This window comes from Watersipora subatra, chromosome 4 (genome assembly GCF_963576615.1).
Source record: "Watersipora subatra chromosome 4, tzWatSuba1.1, whole genome shotgun sequence".
Classification (NCBI taxonomy): domain Eukaryota; kingdom Metazoa; phylum Bryozoa; class Gymnolaemata; order Cheilostomatida; family Watersiporidae; genus Watersipora; species Watersipora subatra.
In genome coordinates this window covers 64,312,134-64,334,019 of record NC_088711.1, presented here as the reverse complement: position 1 = coordinate 64,334,019, position 21,886 = coordinate 64,312,134, and the positions used below count along the sequence as shown (strand labels likewise).

At 38.3% G+C, this 21,886-nt stretch overlaps 2 protein-coding genes across 2 annotated transcripts; one reads left to right on the top strand and one right to left on the bottom strand.

Moving 5' to 3' along the window:
- The first annotated feature begins 1,785 nt into the window (after window positions 1-1,785).
- On the top strand, window positions 1,786-20,379 carry LOC137394633 (alanine--tRNA ligase, cytoplasmic-like). Its single transcript, XM_068081383.1, has 7 exons — window positions 1,786-1,817; window positions 11,627-11,776; window positions 13,717-13,911; window positions 14,553-14,689; window positions 15,162-15,359; window positions 17,508-17,624; window positions 19,959-20,379. Exons 4-6 carry the CDS (start codon window positions 14,645-14,647, stop codon window positions 17,607-17,609), a joined length of 345 nt encoding a protein of 114 aa, XP_067937484.1. The 5' UTR covers window positions 1,786-1,817; window positions 11,627-11,776; window positions 13,717-13,911; window positions 14,553-14,644; the 3' UTR covers window positions 17,610-17,624; window positions 19,959-20,379.
- LOC137394493 (pre-mRNA-splicing factor 38B-like) lies at window positions 2,974-5,212 on the bottom strand. The gene is made up of 5 exons (XM_068081217.1): window positions 5,052-5,212; window positions 3,976-4,223; window positions 3,283-3,501; window positions 3,032-3,225; window positions 2,974-2,988 (listed from the first exon to the last, which is right to left on the bottom strand). Exons 1-5 carry the CDS (start codon window positions 5,210-5,212, stop codon window positions 2,974-2,976), a joined length of 837 nt encoding a protein of 278 aa, XP_067937318.1.
- Window positions 20,380-21,886: the final 1,507 nt, after the last annotated feature.

The window sequence follows — 21,886 nt, the reverse complement described above, 5'->3', positions numbered from 1 at the left end:
ATACTTCTCCCCCTCAAACCTATCCATACTGTTGTCCCTGTACCTGCCAAATTTGTCTATAATCTCGCGGGGGCTTTCTCGGCCCCTGTACTTCTCCCTACTACTGTCCCTGCTACCATATCGCTCGTAGCTATTATCTCGGCTACCTCCTGACCTCCTGCTACTACCTCGCCTGTCATAACCTACTTCTCTCCTATCCCTACAATAACGGGATACATGTCCTCGCTGTCCACAACAAAAACATTTAATGGAGGGACAACTCCTCATCTCATGCCCACTACGTTTACAATTGTAGCATACTCTACCTCCACTGCCTTCTCTACTGCTTGCTCTAGATCTAGAGACATGCCTCTCCCTGCTATTGTCTCTATACTTTCTACTGTCACCGTCCTTGTTATACTCCCTGCCTCTTGTCCCATATCTACTAGCACCTTGCTCTTCACTACCATAATACTCTCTACTACTCCTCGGGCTACCCCTAGGGGAAGATCTACCTGCTGAATCATAACTTCTATCTCTATCATTACTCCTGTACTGCCCTCGGCTATCAAACTCTGATATCTTTGCTACTTCTCTCTTAACCTCACTCTTTAAATCGGTACTTCTACCCTCACCTCTCAAAAATCTATCAGAGCTGTCGGCCATTTCTCGAGCCCTCAATGCCTCCTGCAATAACGCCTAAGTAAGATTGGCATTCTTCATTAACTCTCTGCTTACTTCTCTATTTCTCAACCCGTTAACCGCCACAATAAGGGCAAACCTTACCCTATCATTATCGTTAGTCACCTCTGCATATCTGCTCAAACTCTCTACCCGTTGTAAAAACTCTCTATCACTTTCCCCAAGTGTCTGCCTAGCCGTAAGGAACTTATGCCCCTTTACGAACATACTCTCCTGTCTACCATAATAACCCTGTAAAACCTCCACTGCCTCTTCATAAGTAGAATTAACGCCATCTACGTCAAACCCTGCACCTCTCAATACTTCTCTACCACTGTGCCCAATAGCTCTCAATAGTGGCACTAACCTAGCTCTACCTCTCATAATAGGGCGCCTATTTTCACCTTCACCTTCGTAACCTCTTCTCTCTACAGCACTCTCTATACATAAATTCATCTCCTCTATGAATCTCTCCCACGACCCATCACCGTGCTCTCCAAACACCAGCTTCGGAAACCCACTCTCCATCTCTACCCGATACAATATCTCCCTCGCCACGAATACACTCTACCCCACTCGTATAATTAGTGTAACTCCCACCTCCGAATATGTAATAAATAATTGCACCTCAACAACACTGCTACTACACCTCACAACACTACCCTAATAAATAATTGCACCTCAACAACACTGCTACTACACCTCACAACACTACCCTAATAAATAATTGCACCTCAACAACACTGCTACTACACCTCACAACACTACCCTACCTCACGTTACCTCACCTACACGCCCGTGAAAGGGTCTATACAACCGTTTAACTTACCCGCAACCAGAAAAATTATCGCTAATGACAACAAAAAAGGAAAAAAAATCAGAGCTTCGTCAACTGCGCCATGTTATATAAACGGTGTGTACTCACATGCGGTTGATGTAAAGAAGGAAGCCTCTCCCAATCTCCCCACGCCTTTATACTCCTGTAACCTCTCGTACTTCCTGTAACCTCTCGTACTTCCCGTAACCTCGTAACTACCTGTAACTACCATGACCTCGGGCATTAGCGTAGCCCGCGGCCCACCAGCTCGATTATACAACACCTAGTTCTTAGTCTATTTCAAGTACCGCTCCGCTAAGCTCTGTAAAGCATCGCTCACGTAGGTAGTAGCAGTGAAAATTTAAGATATTTAATTAAATTGATTGACACAGCTAGCTATTATGGATTACATAATTTATTGCAATAAAGTACTACATTATAATAAGCCTTATTAATGGAAAGAGCCCATAATCAAACATTTTTGAGATTCGTGGAGCGCCATCTACACATAGCCTGAAAGACCGATTGCAAACCAGTTTAAGTCAGAAATAGAATGGAGTTTTCTCACTAAGATCCTCAATATGAGGCAAAAAACCTGAGAACTCATTTATGAATATGTCATTTTTATACATATGCATCCATATTTACCTATTATTCTATGACCAAAATACAAAAGCCACAAGTATATACATATGGCGCCTTAAAGTGCCTCGCGTTGCATGTGTTATATAAACGTGCGTACTCACATGCGGTTGATGCCAAGAAGGAAGCTCTCCCAATCTCCCCACGCCTTTATACTCCTGTAACCTCTCGTACTTCCCGTAACCTCTCGTACTTCCCGTGACCTCTCGTAACTACCTGTAACTACCATGACCTCGGGCATTAGCGTAGCCCGCGGCCCACCAGCTCGATTATACAACATGCCCTTTTTCTTTTCTTTTTTGTATGGGCCACTAACCTTCCAGAAATACATTGGGACTCATTCATCAACTCACCTTGCTGGTGAAGTTTACCTTACGCTTTAACCCAGGTCTTCCTCCATCGACACCTCCTGCGTACCATCACTCCCGAGCAACCCGGGGCTGCTGTCGTACCCGGCCGCACTACTCTCCTCACTCTCCTGATCCTCCACTCTCACTGTTGTATAAATCAGTGTACTCTTCTCGCTACTGCCAGCTCCATTGCCAGTCTGCACTGGCTTTTTCATCACTCTGACCTCCGCCGCTACCAATACTTTTACCGTGACCAGTCACTACCAACACTCCTTCCACCAACATCTCCAACACTACTTCCACCAACCCTGACAAGCCCGGAGTCTTTTGGTTGGGTCAGTAATGACTCCTCAACCTCATCTCCGTCTCTTCCGTCTTTACCTCGCTCTCCCCAATAAGAGGCAGGCTCGACAGGCTTCCTGTGGGAGGTCTCCACCTGGGCTGTAACCGGCTGCACAGGGGATGGCACCACAGAGCTGGGAGTTGGCATAGGCCCAGACCTATCTAGCTCGACCTCACCTGCAACCAGTGCAGGTCTGCTACTAGCAACTCTCCTCTGAACCTCGGCTAACTCCTGCACCACTACCCTGAATGCCTTGACATTTTCCAACTCCATGACTGCTGCCTCCCGTTTGGCTTTCAGCTTAGCTAATTTCTCTTTCGACTTCCTCCGCACCTCCCTTTCCTCTCTCTCAATCGCCGCTACCTTTTTCTCATGACCTTCTCTGTCTAACCTTCCATTGCTGGATATCTCGGCTAAAAAAGAGCAAACCTTTTCCATTACAGACACTGGTTTAGCTACTTTCTCAGCACCTTCCCTTACCTCATCGTGACTCTGTTCTCTATCACACCCCATAGACACCCGCACATCCCTGGCGCCCCGGGCTGTCCCCTGTTGGCTACCAATTTCCACATATCCGCCACTCTTCACTTCCTTGGTTTTGCAAGTACACCAATCTTGACCCGTGTGACCTCTCTTAACTTCGCTCTCTCTGTCAGACTTATTTGTCAGGTTTTGCAACTCGACATCATCTGAAACATAACTTGACCCAGCAATAATGGTTCTTGACGAAAACGGCTCAACTGGCTTAATACTTCTACACTCCTTAACAGCCTCAAACTTACTTTCGCATAACGCATTTACAACAGCAAATAATTTAAGCTGCTTCAACTCAGTTATGCCCAAGAAGTTCATTCTCAATCTTTTCACCACATGAACTTCAGCATCCATATGCCTGTCTTTACTTTCCACATGAACTATTACACTTCCAACCACTTTTAGCTCACTACCATCAGCAGTTTCTAAAACTGTCGACGGTTTCTTTAACCGTAGGTTCAACTTATTGGCTGTTGCCTCGGTTACCATAGACACCTCAGCCCCAGTATCAAACGTAAACTCTACATTTACTCCATTAACTTCTAAATACTGCACAATTCCCTGGCCTAGTCATTGATCTTCACCATATTTATCTCTATAACCAGAGAATCTAACACTTCTGCCCTTACTATTATCCCGGTACCTTTCATCATACTGGCTCGTCTCGCACCTCTCCTTATACTTCTCCCCCTCAAACCTATCCATACTTTTGTCCCTGTACCTACTAGACTTGTCCCTCATCTCGCGGGGGCTTTCTCGGCCCCTGTACCTCTCCCTACTAATATCCCTGCTGCCATATCGCTCATAGCTACTATCACGGCTACCTCCTAACCTCCTGCTACTACCTCGCCTGTCATAACCTACTTCTCTCCTATCCCTACAATAACGGGATACATGTCCTCGCTGTCCACAACAAAAACATTTAATGGAGGGACAACTCCTCATCTCATGCCCACTACGTTTGCAATTGTAGCATACTCTACCTTCACTGCCTTCTCTACTGCCTGCTCTATATCTAGAGACATGCCTCTCCCTGCTATTATCTCTATACTTTCTACTGTCACTGTCCTTGTGATACTCCCTTCCTCTTGTCCCATATCTACTAGTACCTTGCTCTTCACTACCATAATACTCTCTACTACTCCTAGGGCTACCCCTAGGGGAAGATCTACCTGCTGAATCATAACTTCTATCTCTATCATTACTCCTGTACTGCACTCGGCTATCAAACTCTGATACCTTTGCTACTTCTCTCTTAACCTCACTCTTTAAATCGGTACTTCTACCCTCACCTCTCAAAAATCTATCAGAGCTGTTGGCCATTTCACGAGCCCTCAATGCCTCCTGCAATAACGCCCAAGTAAGATTGGCATTCTTCATTAACTCTCTACTTACTTCTCTATCTCTCAACCCGTTAATCGCCACAATAAGGGCAAACCTTACCCTATCATTATCGTTAGTCACCTCTGCATATCTGCTCAAACTCTCTACCCGTTGTAAAAACTCTCTATCACTTTCCCCAAGTGTCTGCCTAGCCGTAAGGAACTTATGCCCCTTTACGAACATACTCTCCTGTCTACCATAATAACCCTGTAAAACCTCCACTGCCCCTTCATAAGTAGAATTTACGCCATCTACGTCAAACCCTGCACCCCTCAATACTTCTCTACCACTGTGCCCAATAGCTCTCAATAGTGGCACTAACCTAGCTCTACCTCTCATAATAGGGCGTCTATCGCCTCCTTCACCTTCGTAACCTCTTCGCTCAACAGCACTCTCAATACATAAATTCATCTCCTCTATGAATCTCTCCCACGACCCATCACCGTGCTCTCCAAACACCAGCTTCGGAAACCCACTCTCCATCTCTACCCGATACAATATCTCCCTCGCCACAAATACACTCTACCCCACTCGTATAATTAGTGTAACTCCCACCTCCGAATATGTAATAAATAATTACACCTCACCAACGCCGCTACTTCACCGCTACTACACCTCACAACACTACCCTACCTCACGTAACCTCACCTGCACGCCCGTGAAAGGGTCTCTTCAACCGTTTTAACTTACCCGCAACCAGAAAAATTATCGCTAATGATAACAAAACAAGAAAAAAAAATCAGAGCTTCGTCAACTGCGCCATGTTATATAAACGTGCGTACTCACATGCGGTTGATGCCAAGAAGGAAGCTCTCCCAATCTCCCCACGCCTTTATACTCCTGTAACCTCTCGTACTTCCCGTAACCTCTCGTACTTCCCGTGACCTCTCGTAACTACCTGTAACTACCATGACCTCGGGCATTAGCGTAGCCCGCGGCCCACCAGCTCGATTATACAACAGCATGTTCGCAACTCGAGTTGCCGTGTTGTACAACTCGGCCTGGGTTTTTGATCAACTCGAGTTGTGTTACGCAAAACTAACACGGGTTCGTAAAAAAAGCAAAGTGAGTAATTGGGGTGTCTCATTTACAGAAATGTAATAATAATAATTTAAATATATATACACATTTAAATTATATATATTGGCGACATTTGCGCGTATTTGTTTCTATAAATATAACGAGACAAAAACAATTGTAGAATGTAAAAAGCAAACTAAAGAACAATCTATGTGGGAGCTGGGCCACTTTTTTTTCAAATGAAAAAAAGAGTTATCTCTCTAGAACCTGACAAGAAACTGAATGAACACCGAAAGTAAACCAACATAGAAATTAGGTCGACAACGTTTACTGATGCACCAAAAAATTCCATATAAAAATATACCGTAGCTAGAGAAAATGAAATGATGAGATGTTCTCAAGCCGAGTTGTTTAACTCCAGTTGTTGTTGAAAGAACTCGGCTTGGGTTTTGATGAACTCGAGTTGTGCAACTTCAGTGTACAACTCGAGTTATATTTACACAACTCGAGTTTGCAACTCGAGTTGTACAACTCGAGTTGTGTAGCTCGAGTTGTACAACTCGAGTTGCAAACTCGACACACTATAATTCGCTATTTAGTTCTAGTTTTACAGTACATACATAGTTTAATTTCTATTAGCTAACGGGTGCCTATTGATGTACCATTGTTAATATAACCAGATATACGGTTATGCTACCGTAATACCAATATATTGCACCTTATTTTTGAAAAATCGCGTTGCGTGTTCACAACTCAAGTTGTGCAACTCGAGTTGTACAACTCGAGTTGTGAATGCGCCACGCCAGGCACTGTAAGGCGCCATATATACATTTATTCAGTGCAATCTACAATTTTCTCTCGGATATCCCCAGGGCTGATACTCCCCCAAAAGGCCTATTAGGTTCGGCCCAAAATCACGTTTTGGGGGGGGGGGGGGTTTCAGACTTGCCAGTGAATTTGCTACTTTAGGGGGGTTTCCACAACCAAGCCACTAAAAGGGCCCATGTTCATTGAGGTTTTATTCAGCCAAAGTAATACCAAGAAATTGCACCGAAAGTTCACAATCTTCATTTTAATCCAGATTGCAATAAAATCTGCATGCTTGCTGACAGGAAAGGAAGGGAAAAGAGACAGTCGACACTGCATCATCTTAGCAACCCTTTAGCAGTATACTCAGAATTAATGATATATTTCTTTCATCGATATTCATTGTTTTCCTTTGTAAATTAAAATGATGATCTGATGGTTGATGTTTGGAATCAGTTTTATTAACCCTTTTGCAGGCATAGCGATATTTTTGTCATTTTGCGATACTGATGTTAGTGGGCAGAGCGACTACTATGTCGCCACACAAATGGTTTTTATAAAATGATTTTTGGTTAGCCTTTCTTTGTTCAATTTTTTTACCAATAGTAAACTACAATATTTTTGTCTCTGTTAGCAACAAAAAATCAGCCGTTTTCAGAAGAAAAAACTGATCGTTTTGCCATACTAAACAAACAAAAAATCTGAATTAAAAACGTATTTAAATAAAACTGAATTTTGTTTGTAGCTTGTTTCTGCTTTATTAATGCATGAATCATATTGGATGTTTGGCGGAGCATGGAACCTGGGTGCCTTCTAAGGAACTCCCAGTGTTTAGGGGGTGTATTTCAAATTGACCAACCAGGTGATTGCTGTACAATATCCAAATTCAAATTTACCAACCAGGTGATTGGGGGTACAATATTCAAGTCTGGCCTATCCAGGTGGGTGTTTCTTTTAGAGTGTCAACCCTGGGCGGATATCCCTTATAGTACGAGGCCAAAACGAATTCAAAAGCGCGTTTGTTTTAATTGTTGGTACAAAAATACCCAAAGGTTGGCGTGTATCATATGAGTGTTTTGGTGTGTTATTGTATGTATCTCGTATAACCTCACTAGGTTTTACTCTAAAAAACAAAGACACTCTTTTCCCTTCTTATGAAACAATGTCTGTGTCTTCCCGTAGCTTTGAAAAAACTAACCTGACCTCTCAATCTAAATATGAAGCGCAGTGCTTTGTTTTGAATTTTTTCTAATTTATTTATATCTCCCATTAGGTATGGATCTCAAACTTGGCATCAATATTCTAGTCCAGGTCTTATCAAAGTCTTATAAGCAACCTTTCTTTTTTATGTGTCTGCAGTTTTTAACACTCTGCGTAACATGCCTAATAGTCTAGAGGCTTCGGCCATTATGTTGTTTATGCGTTCATCCCATTTAAGGTTACAACTAAGTTCAGATATGGATGTGAATTTACATTTTTAAGCCTTACCATTATGTAAGTGAAATTCCTGTTGAGAATTTATTTCTCTCACATAAAGCACTGAACATTTTGAGAAATTGAAAAACAACTGCCAATCACAGGTCCAAGATTGTAGTTTATTGAGGTCATTTTGTAAAACTAACGAATTTGCTCTAGTATTGTAGAGCAAAGCATCATCTGCGAACAATCGACATTCGGAGGTATTTGCGAAGGCAGGTCATTGATATATAACAAAAAGAGAAGTAGACCCAACACTGAACTTTGAGGCACACCAGACAAAATATCACACCAAGAAGACTCTTCTCGATCGATCACGACTACCTGCATGCGATTTGTGAGAAAGTTCTCAACCCAGTGGCAGGGCTGTATTGTTCATTTTTAGGATGCCTCTGCCAATATCTTGAGTAGCCCCCTTAGACAACTTGTGAGGGCTGTAGGCCCGAGAGGCCGGCGGGTTCGGAAGGGCTGCAACGCCCTCCCAAATATCGAAAAAATTTTACAGAACACACACAAGAAACCCTATCTAAAAGCAGTTTTAATGGTATTATTACACCTTATACAAGCAAGCGCAGTACTAAAAAAATTTCTCAAAAATCATGAAGATTGCTGTGTATTACCTTCCGTACGAATTATTGAATACATGTCATGTGGTATGTAAACTTGTGCCAGGGGTAAGAAAGAAAAATATTATGATTATTGATTAAGATTTGATAATAAACTCTAAACAGCAAATCTATAAATAAAAGACTAAAGATTATTTAAAATTGAATATTAGAAGGTTTGTGATTCTGCTGGGAAGAACTAATGGTAGAACAATGAAACTAACTTGAGCTATCTATATCTATAATAAGAGCACCAATCACTGAGTGACTCAAAGTTCAATGTGATATCAGAGTTATTTTCTAAAGATTATTTAAATTTGAAGATGACAGATTTTGAATTTGATAAAGTTAGAGATTCTTCTCACGCCTGGGGTGATCAGGTGTGGTGCTGATGGTACTACCCTTACCCATGGATAAAACAGGTTCAATGAGTGAGCATAAAATGAAAACTATACAAAAAATACTTCTATGCAAATATAGATAATAACATAGCTCACTAAGCAAACAAATTATAGACATATAATACGTGACTAGAGCTTGTCAAGCAGATAATAAAAAAAGAAAAACACAAAATTACGAAAAGTTTAAATCAGCTGTTACATGTATGCAGCCTCAGAAAATCCTGAGTTGATTTCCTTGCAATGAAGCAGATGTTTCCACGTAAAGATAGTGTGAAAAAAATTAGCAAGCGTACTTGATATATGAGCAATAAGAAGAAAGCTCGCGGCAAATTAATTTTTTTTTCAAAGTTTCAAGATAGTTCTAAACACATCTGCTTTGCGTAGCGGCAATATAACAATAATAATAATAATAAAGAAAACGTTTCAAATATCATTTGCAAATTGTAATCAGTCAAGTGACTATCGTCAGCATATTTCGTAAAACTGCAATAAGGCTAGTAAAGCAAACCAAGAATTATTCTACATGATCCCATAAGTAGTTGGCTTCCCTTAACTACCAAAATATTCATTTTAAGTGGAAGTAAATGTTTTGAAAGTCCAGAATTTATGGTAGTCGCCAAAATCAAAACTCTTCGTCAGTTCAACAGCGTCTAGCACATTCAAACTTAATCGTTATCATTAAATATGTGAACCCAAAACAGACAAAACCGAAACATCTGTTTTCCGTTTCCTTCTCAGCAGTAAAAAATGGTGTCGAAATGGATTCGCTAGGTTTGAAACCACTAGTAATATCCTGAAAACGGGCTCTGCACAATACATTCGCACCTTTCGTCCGAACATTGTCGACACTAAACAACGAGAAAATCACCGTTTGGCCATTCTGGGTGCTGAAATTTTGCTTCATAGAACAATACGGCCCTTCCCAGTGGACAATCTGTGAATTTATGCCTAGTTTATATAATTTAAATATCATCTTCCTATGATTGGCAGAGGCAAACGCTTTAGAACAAAACGCGTTTGCTTTAGGCAAACGCGTTTTGTTCCCGACTTAAAACCAAATCATTAAATGTCTGTATTAATTGAGTTTTGCATTATCGATCACTTCGAAAGCCACGCTGAGAGTCAACCAATATGTTTTTAGAGGCAAAATGTAAGTGAATATGCTTCGCAATGATATGTTCTTGCATATGGTATGTAATACATGTAAGGAATACAGGCCTTTTGTATCCAAGGCCTTTTGGTACAAGTTGTTAAGTCATCTTAACAGCTTGCAACTTAACTCTTGCAAATACGACACTGAATGCTGGATAGGGTCTGCTAGTGAGTCAAAATATCAAAGAACTTCTGAAGCTACAAAAAATCTCAAACCTGAAGAAAAAAAAAGTACAAAAATAGCAAACTCATTTACTTGATCCATCGATCCATACTCAAATGATTAATCAATAAAGGAGTAAATTCTTTGCTTCATTGAAAAATGTTGTGTTTTTTGCAACCAATCTCTCATACACCAAAACAATGCTGCTGATTATTTGAGTATTGTTTGATGGTGTGTACTGTAGTCAATTGGATCAATGAGTGGGTGATGTAGGACAATTATAATGACTAATTGTCCTACATCTTACTCCATATCTTAAGTGCAGGTAATAAACTATACCAAAGACAGCTGTTTACCTTAGATTAGACATTGTTGCTGTACCTTTATGGTCCATAGTTCTAAAACCACAAAGACTCAATAAAACTAGCATATACTCACTGAAACCACATATACTCGCTGAAACCACATATACTCACTGAAACCACATATACTCACTGAAACTACATCTACTCACTGAAACCACATATACTCACTGAAACTACATAGGCCTATACTCACTGAAACCACATATACTCACTGAAACCACATATACTCGCTGAAACCATATATACTCACTGAAACCACATCTACTCACTGAAACCACATATACTCACTGAAACCACATATACTCACTGAAACCACATATACTCACTGAAACCACATATACTCACTGAAACCACATATACTCACTGAAACTACATATACTCACTGAAACCACATATACTCACTGAAACCACATATACTCACTGAAACCACATATACTCACTGAAACCACATATACTCACTGAAACCACATATACTCACTGAAACCACATATACTCACTGAAACCACATATACTCACTGAAACCAAATATACTCACTGAAACCACATATACTCACTGAAACCACATATTTTCGCTGAAACTAGCATAAGACCTGTTGCAGTCTCCACAGTCAACAAGTTCCTTCGATCATCCAGTCAGTTTCAGTGAGTTTCAGCAGCTTCTTCTAGCAAGTTCCTTCGATCTTCCAGACAGATCTTTCAGGGCACAACTGTCCTGCCAATAGTGTGTGTTGATAAAAACTCCCTCACACACAAGTTTTAAAATCATATCTGTTACAAATCGACCAATGATATGTTTGAGAAGTTTTGAATAGACTGCATAGGTACACAACTCCTAGTGTATTTAATGTGAATAAGATGCACTATTCTTAACACAGGCATCTGTTAGCTTCTTCCTTTGATCCTTGCAGATGTCAGATATAAAATGGTCAAGTGATGAAGTTAGGAGAACTTTCATAGATTACTTTGTGAAACAGCAGGATCATCTTTATGTTCACTCTTCATCAGTTATACCACATGAGGATCCAACTCTACTCTTTGCCAATGCAGGCATGAACCAGGTTCGAGTTCACCAAAGATTTTCACCTGCCAGTTTCATATTAACATATCACTAACCTTAGATGACTAATTTACCTTTACTGATCTGTAAACAGCGAGTAAGTGTACATAACCTTGATCAGTGTTTTTGCATTTGTTTTTATGTTTGACATTAGGCCTACTCCGCTTCTAACCACATTACAAGATATAGATGAACTATATTAAAACTTGGAGCAGATTCCTTTTAGAATGGCTTAGGAAACAAACATGTAATATATTTTGTTACGATAATAAAAATAATAACAATTATGTATTGCAATAACAATAACAATAATGTATTGTTACTATAAGAAGGGTAATATGACAATCTTTATCGAATTTTATACAGAAATTTCAAATTTTACAAATTATGTGATTAACAGTGAAACTGACCGTGACATATAATTAGGTGGATGCCCGGGTAATAAAAGTCTTTGCACAGAAAACTTTTTTTTTAACATAACAGCAGTTACCCTTCTAAATTTTAAAGTTCATATCATGAGAAAAATGTTTTGTGCAGTTTAAATAAATTAGGAGAAAAAAATAAAACAACTGTAAAGGTTTTCAAACTTTGTCAAACAACTGTAACTTTCAAACTTCATATCATGAGGAACAATTTTTGTGCCGGTCAAACAAATTAAGAAACAAAATAAAACAACTATAAAAGTGTTTAAATGTAAATGTGGAATAATTAGCAAGTAATAGCTAAATCAAGTTACTTTTGCTACAATTACAATAAAATATGGTTTGTTAATGACATAATAAGGGTTGGCTCGGTTTAAATCGAGCCAACCGGTTCAACCAAACTGGTTTAAACCAAAGGTTTAAACCACTCGGTTTAAATCCAGTTGAAACCATTGATTGTTAGAATTCAGCTTATCAAGTTTTTTGTGTTTTGAAAAGTTAAAGTTGTGCTTTGAATTTCCGACATGCCTCTCAAACATGATCCCATTTGGCACTTTTTCACTCGAACTGCAAAAGGCAAAGATTTTGAGGCAAATTGTAATGAGTGTGTTGTCGTAACGCAAGTTCACACAGATAGGCTTAAAGCTCACGTAGCGAAATGTCAAGCTGAAAACACCAATTTAGACAGTGATGCTAGTATTCAAAGTGATAGAAGTCGAGTCATCTGCCACAGCTCCAAACACTAGCAATGCTTCTACATTATGCTCTGCTCTTCACTACCACACGACTAATCACTGGGATTAAAATTCCTACTTATACGTCGAGCTGTATGTAAAATATTCACTTTATGTGATAGGATTTCTGCTCTGTATTTCTTAAATCATGTTTGACTAAAGGTTCATTCTGAAATTTCTATAATTATGTTTTCTCTTCTTTTTCCCATAACAACTCCCACAGTACCATCCTTAACAGATGATTTCACATATGTATGTTCAATACTCAATCATGCAGCTATAGTAAGTGATGTTAATTAGACTTAAATTTGTAAAAACCTTGGTAAAATTATAAAAACCATAAAAACCGGTTTAAACCATAAAAAACCTGTTTAAACCATAAAAACCAGTTTAAACCAAAAAAACCTGGTTTATTCGGTTTTTTCATAAAAACCGTGGTTTTTTCAATCCTGGTTAGTTGACCAAGTCAGCCATTCCATCTCATAGCCTCATTGACAAGTTGTATCTGTGTATTTGCATGCCTCCTGGGTAAACATTAGTTGGTCATATTGATCTGTAGTGAGATGCGCAGGTTATAGACTGAGTATTTTGCTGTTGTGCTGATTAAGCGGGTTTAGGTATTTTAAAAATCTTTGTGAATACGTTAGAAACGGGGGTACTAGGGCTAATGAGTTGTTCACAGATAAATCTCTCCTTGAATTACATATATTTCTAGAGTCAAACAGTTTTGTTCAAGATCATTGTACATGTATATTAATTGTTATTCATATTTTTTGCCCTTACAGACATACTGTGACCCTGTAAGTGTTCTATTGCTTGGAATAAACTGACCAGCTGCTGTCACAACATCAGTCGAGTTTTGTAGCGGAACTCATTTGCAGAACAGCAGCCATATTGGAACAGTCGTGATCGTTTCCGAGGAAGCAATAGCCAAAGGCACATGTCACATAATTGGAAGTACAGGTCACATGGCAGAGAAGGTACACCACAGCGTCTGAGTTATGAAATGCTGTCAACACTTCCTTGTTTCACTCACTCGATGACCCTGTTTTATATAATAAATACCACATGCAGTTTGAGTTGTGGTATGTATCATACAATTTAGTGAAGATGAAGGCAAAATACTTTACTCTAAATATGATTTGCCTTCCTATGGTCTGATTCAAATATCGCCAATTAGCTACAACTGTATTGCTGCTGCTATATTCTCTCATATTGCGGCAGCATATTTATTTAGTCATGGTGGAGTGTATGTAAAAAATGAATTTGTGTTTCCTCTGCCATGTCATGAGCCATTTTATTTAATGTCTGGGCTGCAAATCTAGGCAGAAGCATCTATGATTCCTTTATCTTCAAGTCAGCTGTTATGCCATGCATAGGTTGATCAATTCATAGTTGCCACTTCAAACTACCTGCTTCATTGTGTCAAGTGTGATACCATGCACAGGTTGATCAGTTCATAGTTGTCATTTCAGACTACCTTCTTCCTTGTGTCAGGTGTGACACCATGCATAGGTTAATCAGTTTATAGTTATCATTTCAAACTACCTCTTTCCTTGTGTCAGGTGGGGTGCTATGCATAGGTTGATCAGTTCAATATATCTAATTTACTTGATTTCAGATTCAAAGGCTACAATGGAAGTTGGCTCTGCCCATACTTCACAGTATATTAGTGACAATTAGTGCAACTGGCCGCTATCTCTCAAGAATAAAATGGGTGACATAAAAAGGAGCCAAAAGGGAGCTATTGTTACAAAGGTATGTTGTGATGGGAGTTCAAGCAATGTTTGGTAGTAACAGTCCACTAAATAACAACTGCTCATTAGGCTGAATGTGTGTGGAAGACTGATTCTTTAGAAGTCTTGAATTAACAGGTGTTTAAGAGCACCTGCTGCATAAGTGTCAGTTCTGTTTGCTGACTCATTACAATAAAAATTTGGAACCTTCAGCTTTATCTTCTTCTACTTTAAAAATTTGGAACCTTCGGCTTTATCTTCTTCTACATTGGCAAGCAGCCACTTTTACTGTTATTGTTTTGTCTACTCGTGCACTCTACACATGGTCTATATTGGTGGATAACACTACCAAATCCTTTGTTTAAGTTACAGAGAGAAACCGTTAGAGGAAGGGGAGGTAACTTGAGAAAGCGAGGCTATTAGTTGTAGAACCATCATTTTACCAGAAGTAGCGTAGACAAGGCTATATAATTCTATATCTATACTGGTTGTAGGTTGGTGAGGAGGCTAAGGAGCTGGTAAGGTCACGACCTGATGCCCCCTACCTCGTGCATAGATTCAAAGTGGGTTCTAATGATAAGGCTCTAGATAATGCAATGAAACAATTCAAGACCTTCTCCCCTTCTACACCTGCGAAGGTTTTTTCTGTTGATGAGGAGGAAAATATCTTATGCGTGAGCTGTGTGCCTAAGGTTTGTCACGCTTACTTCAAAATAGGTCGTGCTTAGTCTTTCAAACTAGGTCATGTCTTGACATGGTATCGTAAGATTGAAAATTTCCTGACATAGCATATCAAGGTCATGTTTTTGTCACAATGTCGCAAGGTAGACCATAGTTTTGCATACTAACTCAATCAAGCAAGGCCAGCATTACCCACTTTTAGTACAAATTACTGAAACTAACATTACCCTATGAGTCTGGTTGTTTTATAGATTTAACGGATCATAAAGGATAAAGGAGTAGTTATAGTATCACCTAAACACTAGGATTGTTTTACTATCTTCCTTTATAGAAATGATATCACTGTTCATTAGACGTTCCTATAACATGTACCTCCTATAGTGCAAATTCCACACGATGTTTAATAATTGATAATAATAACTAAGCGAGAATCTCGTAGTTAACACTAAAATATCGACATTTCTTGTTGCACTTAAAAGATAAAATGGCGTACATATAGGGCTTTCTCTTTAATATATACTAGTACCCTGACAATCTAGTTTGTCGTTAGAGATCATCAGGCGTTTCGACAATGCACAGAAAGTATGTAGCCACACAATTATTCGTAAACAACTTGAAGGCGATTAATTGGTGCAGGTGTCTGAGTGTCGATATACCAAACTTGATGTCACTAGTGTTTCGTCGAGAGCTATCCTTTATCCTAACCTTAATCCCTGGCGACTGGCGGTTGGACAGATACTCCTCCTAATACGAATAGTAAAGCCATATTCTTGTTTTACTATTAAATACATAAAATATTTTACAATATTTTACCCGACAATGATTTCTACAATGAAAAGAACTGATGTAAATTGACATTTAAGGTGACTCTCTTCAAAGGTTGACTTGCAACAAAGTTCACATTACAGTTATTTAGCATCAAAAGATTTACCATGTCTTACTCTGTTGTGTTGTAGGAGCATAATATGTGGGAATGTGATTACAAGCTCTTAAAAGCTCAAAAACGAACAGTTAATTTGCAGTCATCACGAAACTGCCGTAGTTTGGATTCTCTTTCCAAAACGGCTCAAATGGGACGTAACTGAACACGATGGCTTCTATTTACAGTTTCATGCAACCTCATTCGTCGAAATATTTTCACAAATATACTTCACGCATTTAATGAAACCATGTCTATTGTTCTTACGAGGCTATTTCATCATCATTGTAATGCTGTTACTTTGAGCACTGTTATTTCAAAACCTACCGTGAAAACTCGTTTATTTTTTTAATCTTAGCTCGAAGGAGAGCATATCATCCTTTGATAAACATGACGAGCCTGTTGGTCACCTGTGATAGTCGAAAAATGATGCAGAAGCTGTCCATGATATTTGGCAGGAAATATGGGTCGCATGATCAGGTTATGACTAGATGATTAGACCAGGCTGAAATGAAACTGTAAAGTGGCGAGCATCTATATTTGATATGGGCTTTCCGGTAGAACCAAAAGTGTTTGTCATAAATTACTGATACGGAACGTTTTATATTGAGCCTTTTATTTCCTGTGATAACATCACGTGTCAAAAAGCTAACCACTGCTTTAGTACGTTATCGAAATAAAGAGATTCCAAATTACAACGTTTTTGGTGATGGCCGCGATTAACTGTTAGTTTTTGAGCTTTTAAGAGCTTGTAATCACATTTCTACGTATTTTGCACCTACAACACAGCAGAGTAAGACATGGTGAACCTTTTGATACCAAATAACTGTAATGTGAATTTTGTCATTTTTTTAATTTAATTAATTTAATTTTGTTAATTTTGTCATGAACCATAAACCGAGTGAAATTGATAAGAAAAGTAAAAAACTTGTCGATACAAAACATTAATACTACATTTACTGTATCTTCAAATTAAATAAGTAAGTGCAGTTTTTTTTGGAAAGATCACAACTGTGAGTTTGAAAAGATCTTAGAATGGATTAGGCAATTACAGGTATTTTACTGTTTGTATTACGTAAAATCCCTACAAAACTGACCTTAGTTATTGGGCAAGGTACAAAACACACTGCTAAAGTTTGAGAAGAGGTTTTCAGATATGCTGAATAAATTTACGACAACTCTCATGGTCTCAACTCATGTTAGTTCTATTAAAACTTTCAAAGATTTATTTCTGTTTTAGGCTGTATACTACAAATATATGAGGTCAAAATTGTCTAAATGGAAGGTGTTCCTGCCGCTCAAAATGGTCTACCATGTATGGATCTGTGCCCCGATTGTGTGAACAAGGATACATCAGGTGATGAAGAATACAAATCCAATTATAGCTGAGTGTGATTGATCTCTATTTGTAGACCTTGATATGAAAACTGAAACAGCATGTGAACTCCACTCTTATAATATATGTTATGTTATCCAGTTACCCTACTCACAATCTGTTCATAATAATATTTAGAAACAATCGTCATAGTGTTGTATGAGTGTGTGATGCCAGCTTCCTGTGCATATAGTTGGGGAACTACAGTATTTTCTACTGTCATACTTGTAGTAACACTGCATGTACGTCATTACAGTATTAGTGCTTAATTAGAACAGGGAGTTATTGCACCTAGTAGTTGTCTCCAATGCTCAGAGTTTATATATTATACTGCCATTTATTTCATCACAATAAAGCACCTGATAAACCAAATTCAGCTTTTTCTGAGTGTCTAATAATATCATTGACTTGCTTTTAGTCTTGGAGTTTTCTATACATCATTAGATAACTACAGCTGACTCTGTATGTGTGCTCTATTGGGTAGTAAAATGCTGCTGGCAGGATCGCTAACTGACATGTTTGACTCTACAGTTGATCTAGAGAAAGCAAATGGTAGTTAGCGTGTTGTTTTAATAACATTGTTTTTTGAGTAGAAACTGGCATATTTGACCATAGTGTTGGCCTGAAGCAAAAAAGCCATTTGGTGTAGTTTTAAAAAGAAGATTTTTATCCAGAAACGTAGAGTCAGTCACTGCGCTATCGGTGGGCATTGCAGTAGACAAAACTTGAACACTATACTTGTGTGTGAAATCGTTAGCATCTGTATTTCTCTAGGTTATGTTTGTGAGCATAACTTTCTGCTTATTATGATGTACGGGTTTGTGGGACTCAATCCGCAGACGATATTTATTTTGACCTTTGACCTGCTCCTCTCTGCTAACGACATTGATAGTAGTCAATATATATTTGTATCCATCATCGTCCATTGTAAACTGCAATAATCACCTGATCGATTTGTATTAATAGTTTACACCTGTATATAGCCTATTTTAAACTTTGCTAACTGGTTTATGTAGAGTGTATGAACCAGTTTGTTGCAGCCATTTATCAATGTCTGCTCTGACTGCCTTTAAAGGTTGACTTGCAACAAAATTCACATTACAGTTATTTGATATGAAAAGATTCACCATTTCTTACTCTGTTGTGTTGTAAGTGCCAAATATGTGGAAATGTGATTACAAGCTCATAAAAGCTCAAAAACGAAAAGCCGCCGTAGATTGGAATCTGTTTATTTCTCTGACGTTGTCATTACAGCTTGGTTATTGTCTTGTCACATGATGTTCTCACGTGAATTGAAAGGCCAATAAAAAGCTCAATATAAAACTTATCGTAGCATTAGTTTATGACAAACACTTCGGGTTTTACCGAAGACCCCGTATTAAATATAGATGCTCGCTACTTTGCAGTTTTGTTTCAGCTTAGTCTAATCGGCAAGTCGTAATCTGATCATGTGACCCAATACTTTGCAAATAATTTTTGCAGCACTTTTCGATTATCACAGGTGACCAACAGGCTCATTATGAATATCAGACAATGATATGTACTCCTTCGAGCTAAGGTTGAAAAATTAAACGAATTTTTACCGTAAGTAATAAGATATCGCTGCTAAAATAAACAGCATTACAATGACGATAAAACAGACGCGTAAAAACAAAAGACTTGGTTTTATTGAATGCGTGAAGTATATTTGTGAAAATATTTCGACGAATAAGGTTGCATGAAAGTGTAAACAGAAACCATCTACCACAACTACGTCACATTTGACCGTTTTGGAAAGAGAATCCAAACTACGGCGATCTCGTGTGGCTGTGATTAACTGTTCGTTGTTTAGCTTTTAAGAGCTTGTAATCACATTTCCACGTATTTTGCACCTACAACACAGCAGAGTAAGACATGGTGAATCTTTTGATTTCAAATAACTGTAATGTGAATTTTGTTGCAAGTCAACCTTTAAGGCAGGTTGCATTATTTCTCATTCAGTAACTCCTACTTTGTGTCAAAATATATTTGTGCTATATTAATTTGTCCTTCGTTTTTGCTTTTTTCCATAGCTTTTTTTATTATATTACTCGTAAAATGCTTTTGAGCCACACACAAACTGGTCTCCCAATCTTTGTGGACTCGTAATAGGCAAGATCTGCTTTCTTCTGCACAGATCGCTTATGTGATAGACACTTTATACTTTTACTTCCTGATACGATTGGATTAAAGGGTGCTGGTTAAAGGGTGCTGGTATATTAGAGGGTGCTGGCATATTAGAGGGTGTTGGTAGATTGCTTTCACTCATTATCACTGATTTGAGAATATGTATTTCAGGGAATAGCTGATGAACCCTGTTCCATCCTGATACGTGACATCTCTGCTGTCTTGAATCCACTGCCTTGTCTACCATGTTTGAAATGTGACGGTTTGAATTAGTTCAACTTTGATGCTTACCTTATTATTATGGAAGAAATTTTGGTCTACTGCTTTTTTTCAATATAGACCATTAACTTTCAGCTTTTTTCTTATATAGTTTTGGTATTTTTTCTGTAAGACTGTAAAAACTCTCTTTGCTGTTATTAAGGTTATCTGTTTTTGAGATGAGGGGCTCTTTAGGTGTTTGATAATTTTGACTCATTATAGATTGATGTTGTACCAGCAAGTTGTTGTACCATCAAACTTTTTCATTAGCGTTAATCACTTGCAACATGTTTTTGTAAAGACTTTCAGTTTCTTTAGACAGTTATAGAGTTGTTCTCTCTTTATAACCATCTGATAAATTTTTACATTGGGAAGCATCAACTAAATAATAGGTTTTTCATAGTGTGCGCTCAATTCTTTTGTTTTACACAAATGCTGCTTTATAATTAAGCATGCCCAGACCCTAGTAGAAAAGTTAAAAATAGGCTAAAAAAATTGATAACAATTTTTTGACTGTATCTTTAGTCAGTTGGTCTGGAGTACAAGTTACACCAGCCATAAATTGCATACTAAAGATGGAAACCAGCTGAATGGTATGCTTATGTTACATGATACAATAGGCTGAATGGTATGCTTATGTTACATGATACAATAGGCTGAGTGGTATGCTTATATTACATGATACAATAGGCTGAATGGTATGCTTATGTTACATGATACAATAGGCTGAGTGGTATGCTTATGTTACATGATACAATAGGCTGAGTGGTATGCTTATGTTACATGATACAACAGGTTGAGTGGTATGCTTATGTTACATGATACAACAGGTTGAGTGGTATGCTTATGTTACATAATACAACAGGCTGAATGGTGTGCTTATCTTACATGATACAATAGGCTGAATGGTATGCTTATCTTACATGATACAGCTGGTTGAATGTTATGCTTATGTTACATGGTACAACAGGCTGAGTGAAATGCTTATGTTACATGATACAACTGGCTGAATGGTATGCTTATCTTACATGATACAATAGGCTGAATGGTATGCTTATCTTACAAGATACAATAGGCTGAATGGTATGCTTATGTTACATGATACAACAGGTTGAGTGGTATGCTTATGTTACATAATACAACAGGCTGAATGGTGTGCTTATCTTACATGATACAATAGGCTGAATGGTATGCTTATCTTACATGATACAGCTGGTTGAATGTTGTGCTTATGTTACATGGTACAACAGGCTGAGTGAAATGCTTATGTTACATGATACAACTGGCTGAATGGTATGCTTATGTTACATGATACAGCAGGCTGAGTGGTATGCTTATGTTACATGATACAATAGGCTGAGTGGTATGCTTATGTTACATGATACAACAGGCTGAATGGTATGCTTATGTTACATGGTACAACAGGTTGAATGGTATGCTTATCTTACATGATACAGCTGGTTGAATGTTATGCTTATGTTACATGGTACAACAGTTTGAATGATATGCTTATGTTACATAATACAACAGGTTGAATGATATTCTTATCTTACATGATACAACAAGTTGAATGGTATGCTTATCTTACATGATACAACAGGTTGAATGGTATGCCTAAGTTACATGATACAACAGGTTGAATGATATGCTTATGTTACATGATACAACAGGCTGAATGGTATGTTTATGTTACATGATACAACAGGTTGAATGGTATGCCTAAGTTACATGATACAACAGGTTGAATGATATGCTTATCTTACATGATACAACAGGTTGAATGGTATGCCTAAGTTACATGATACAACAGGTTGAATGATATGCTTATCTTACATGATACA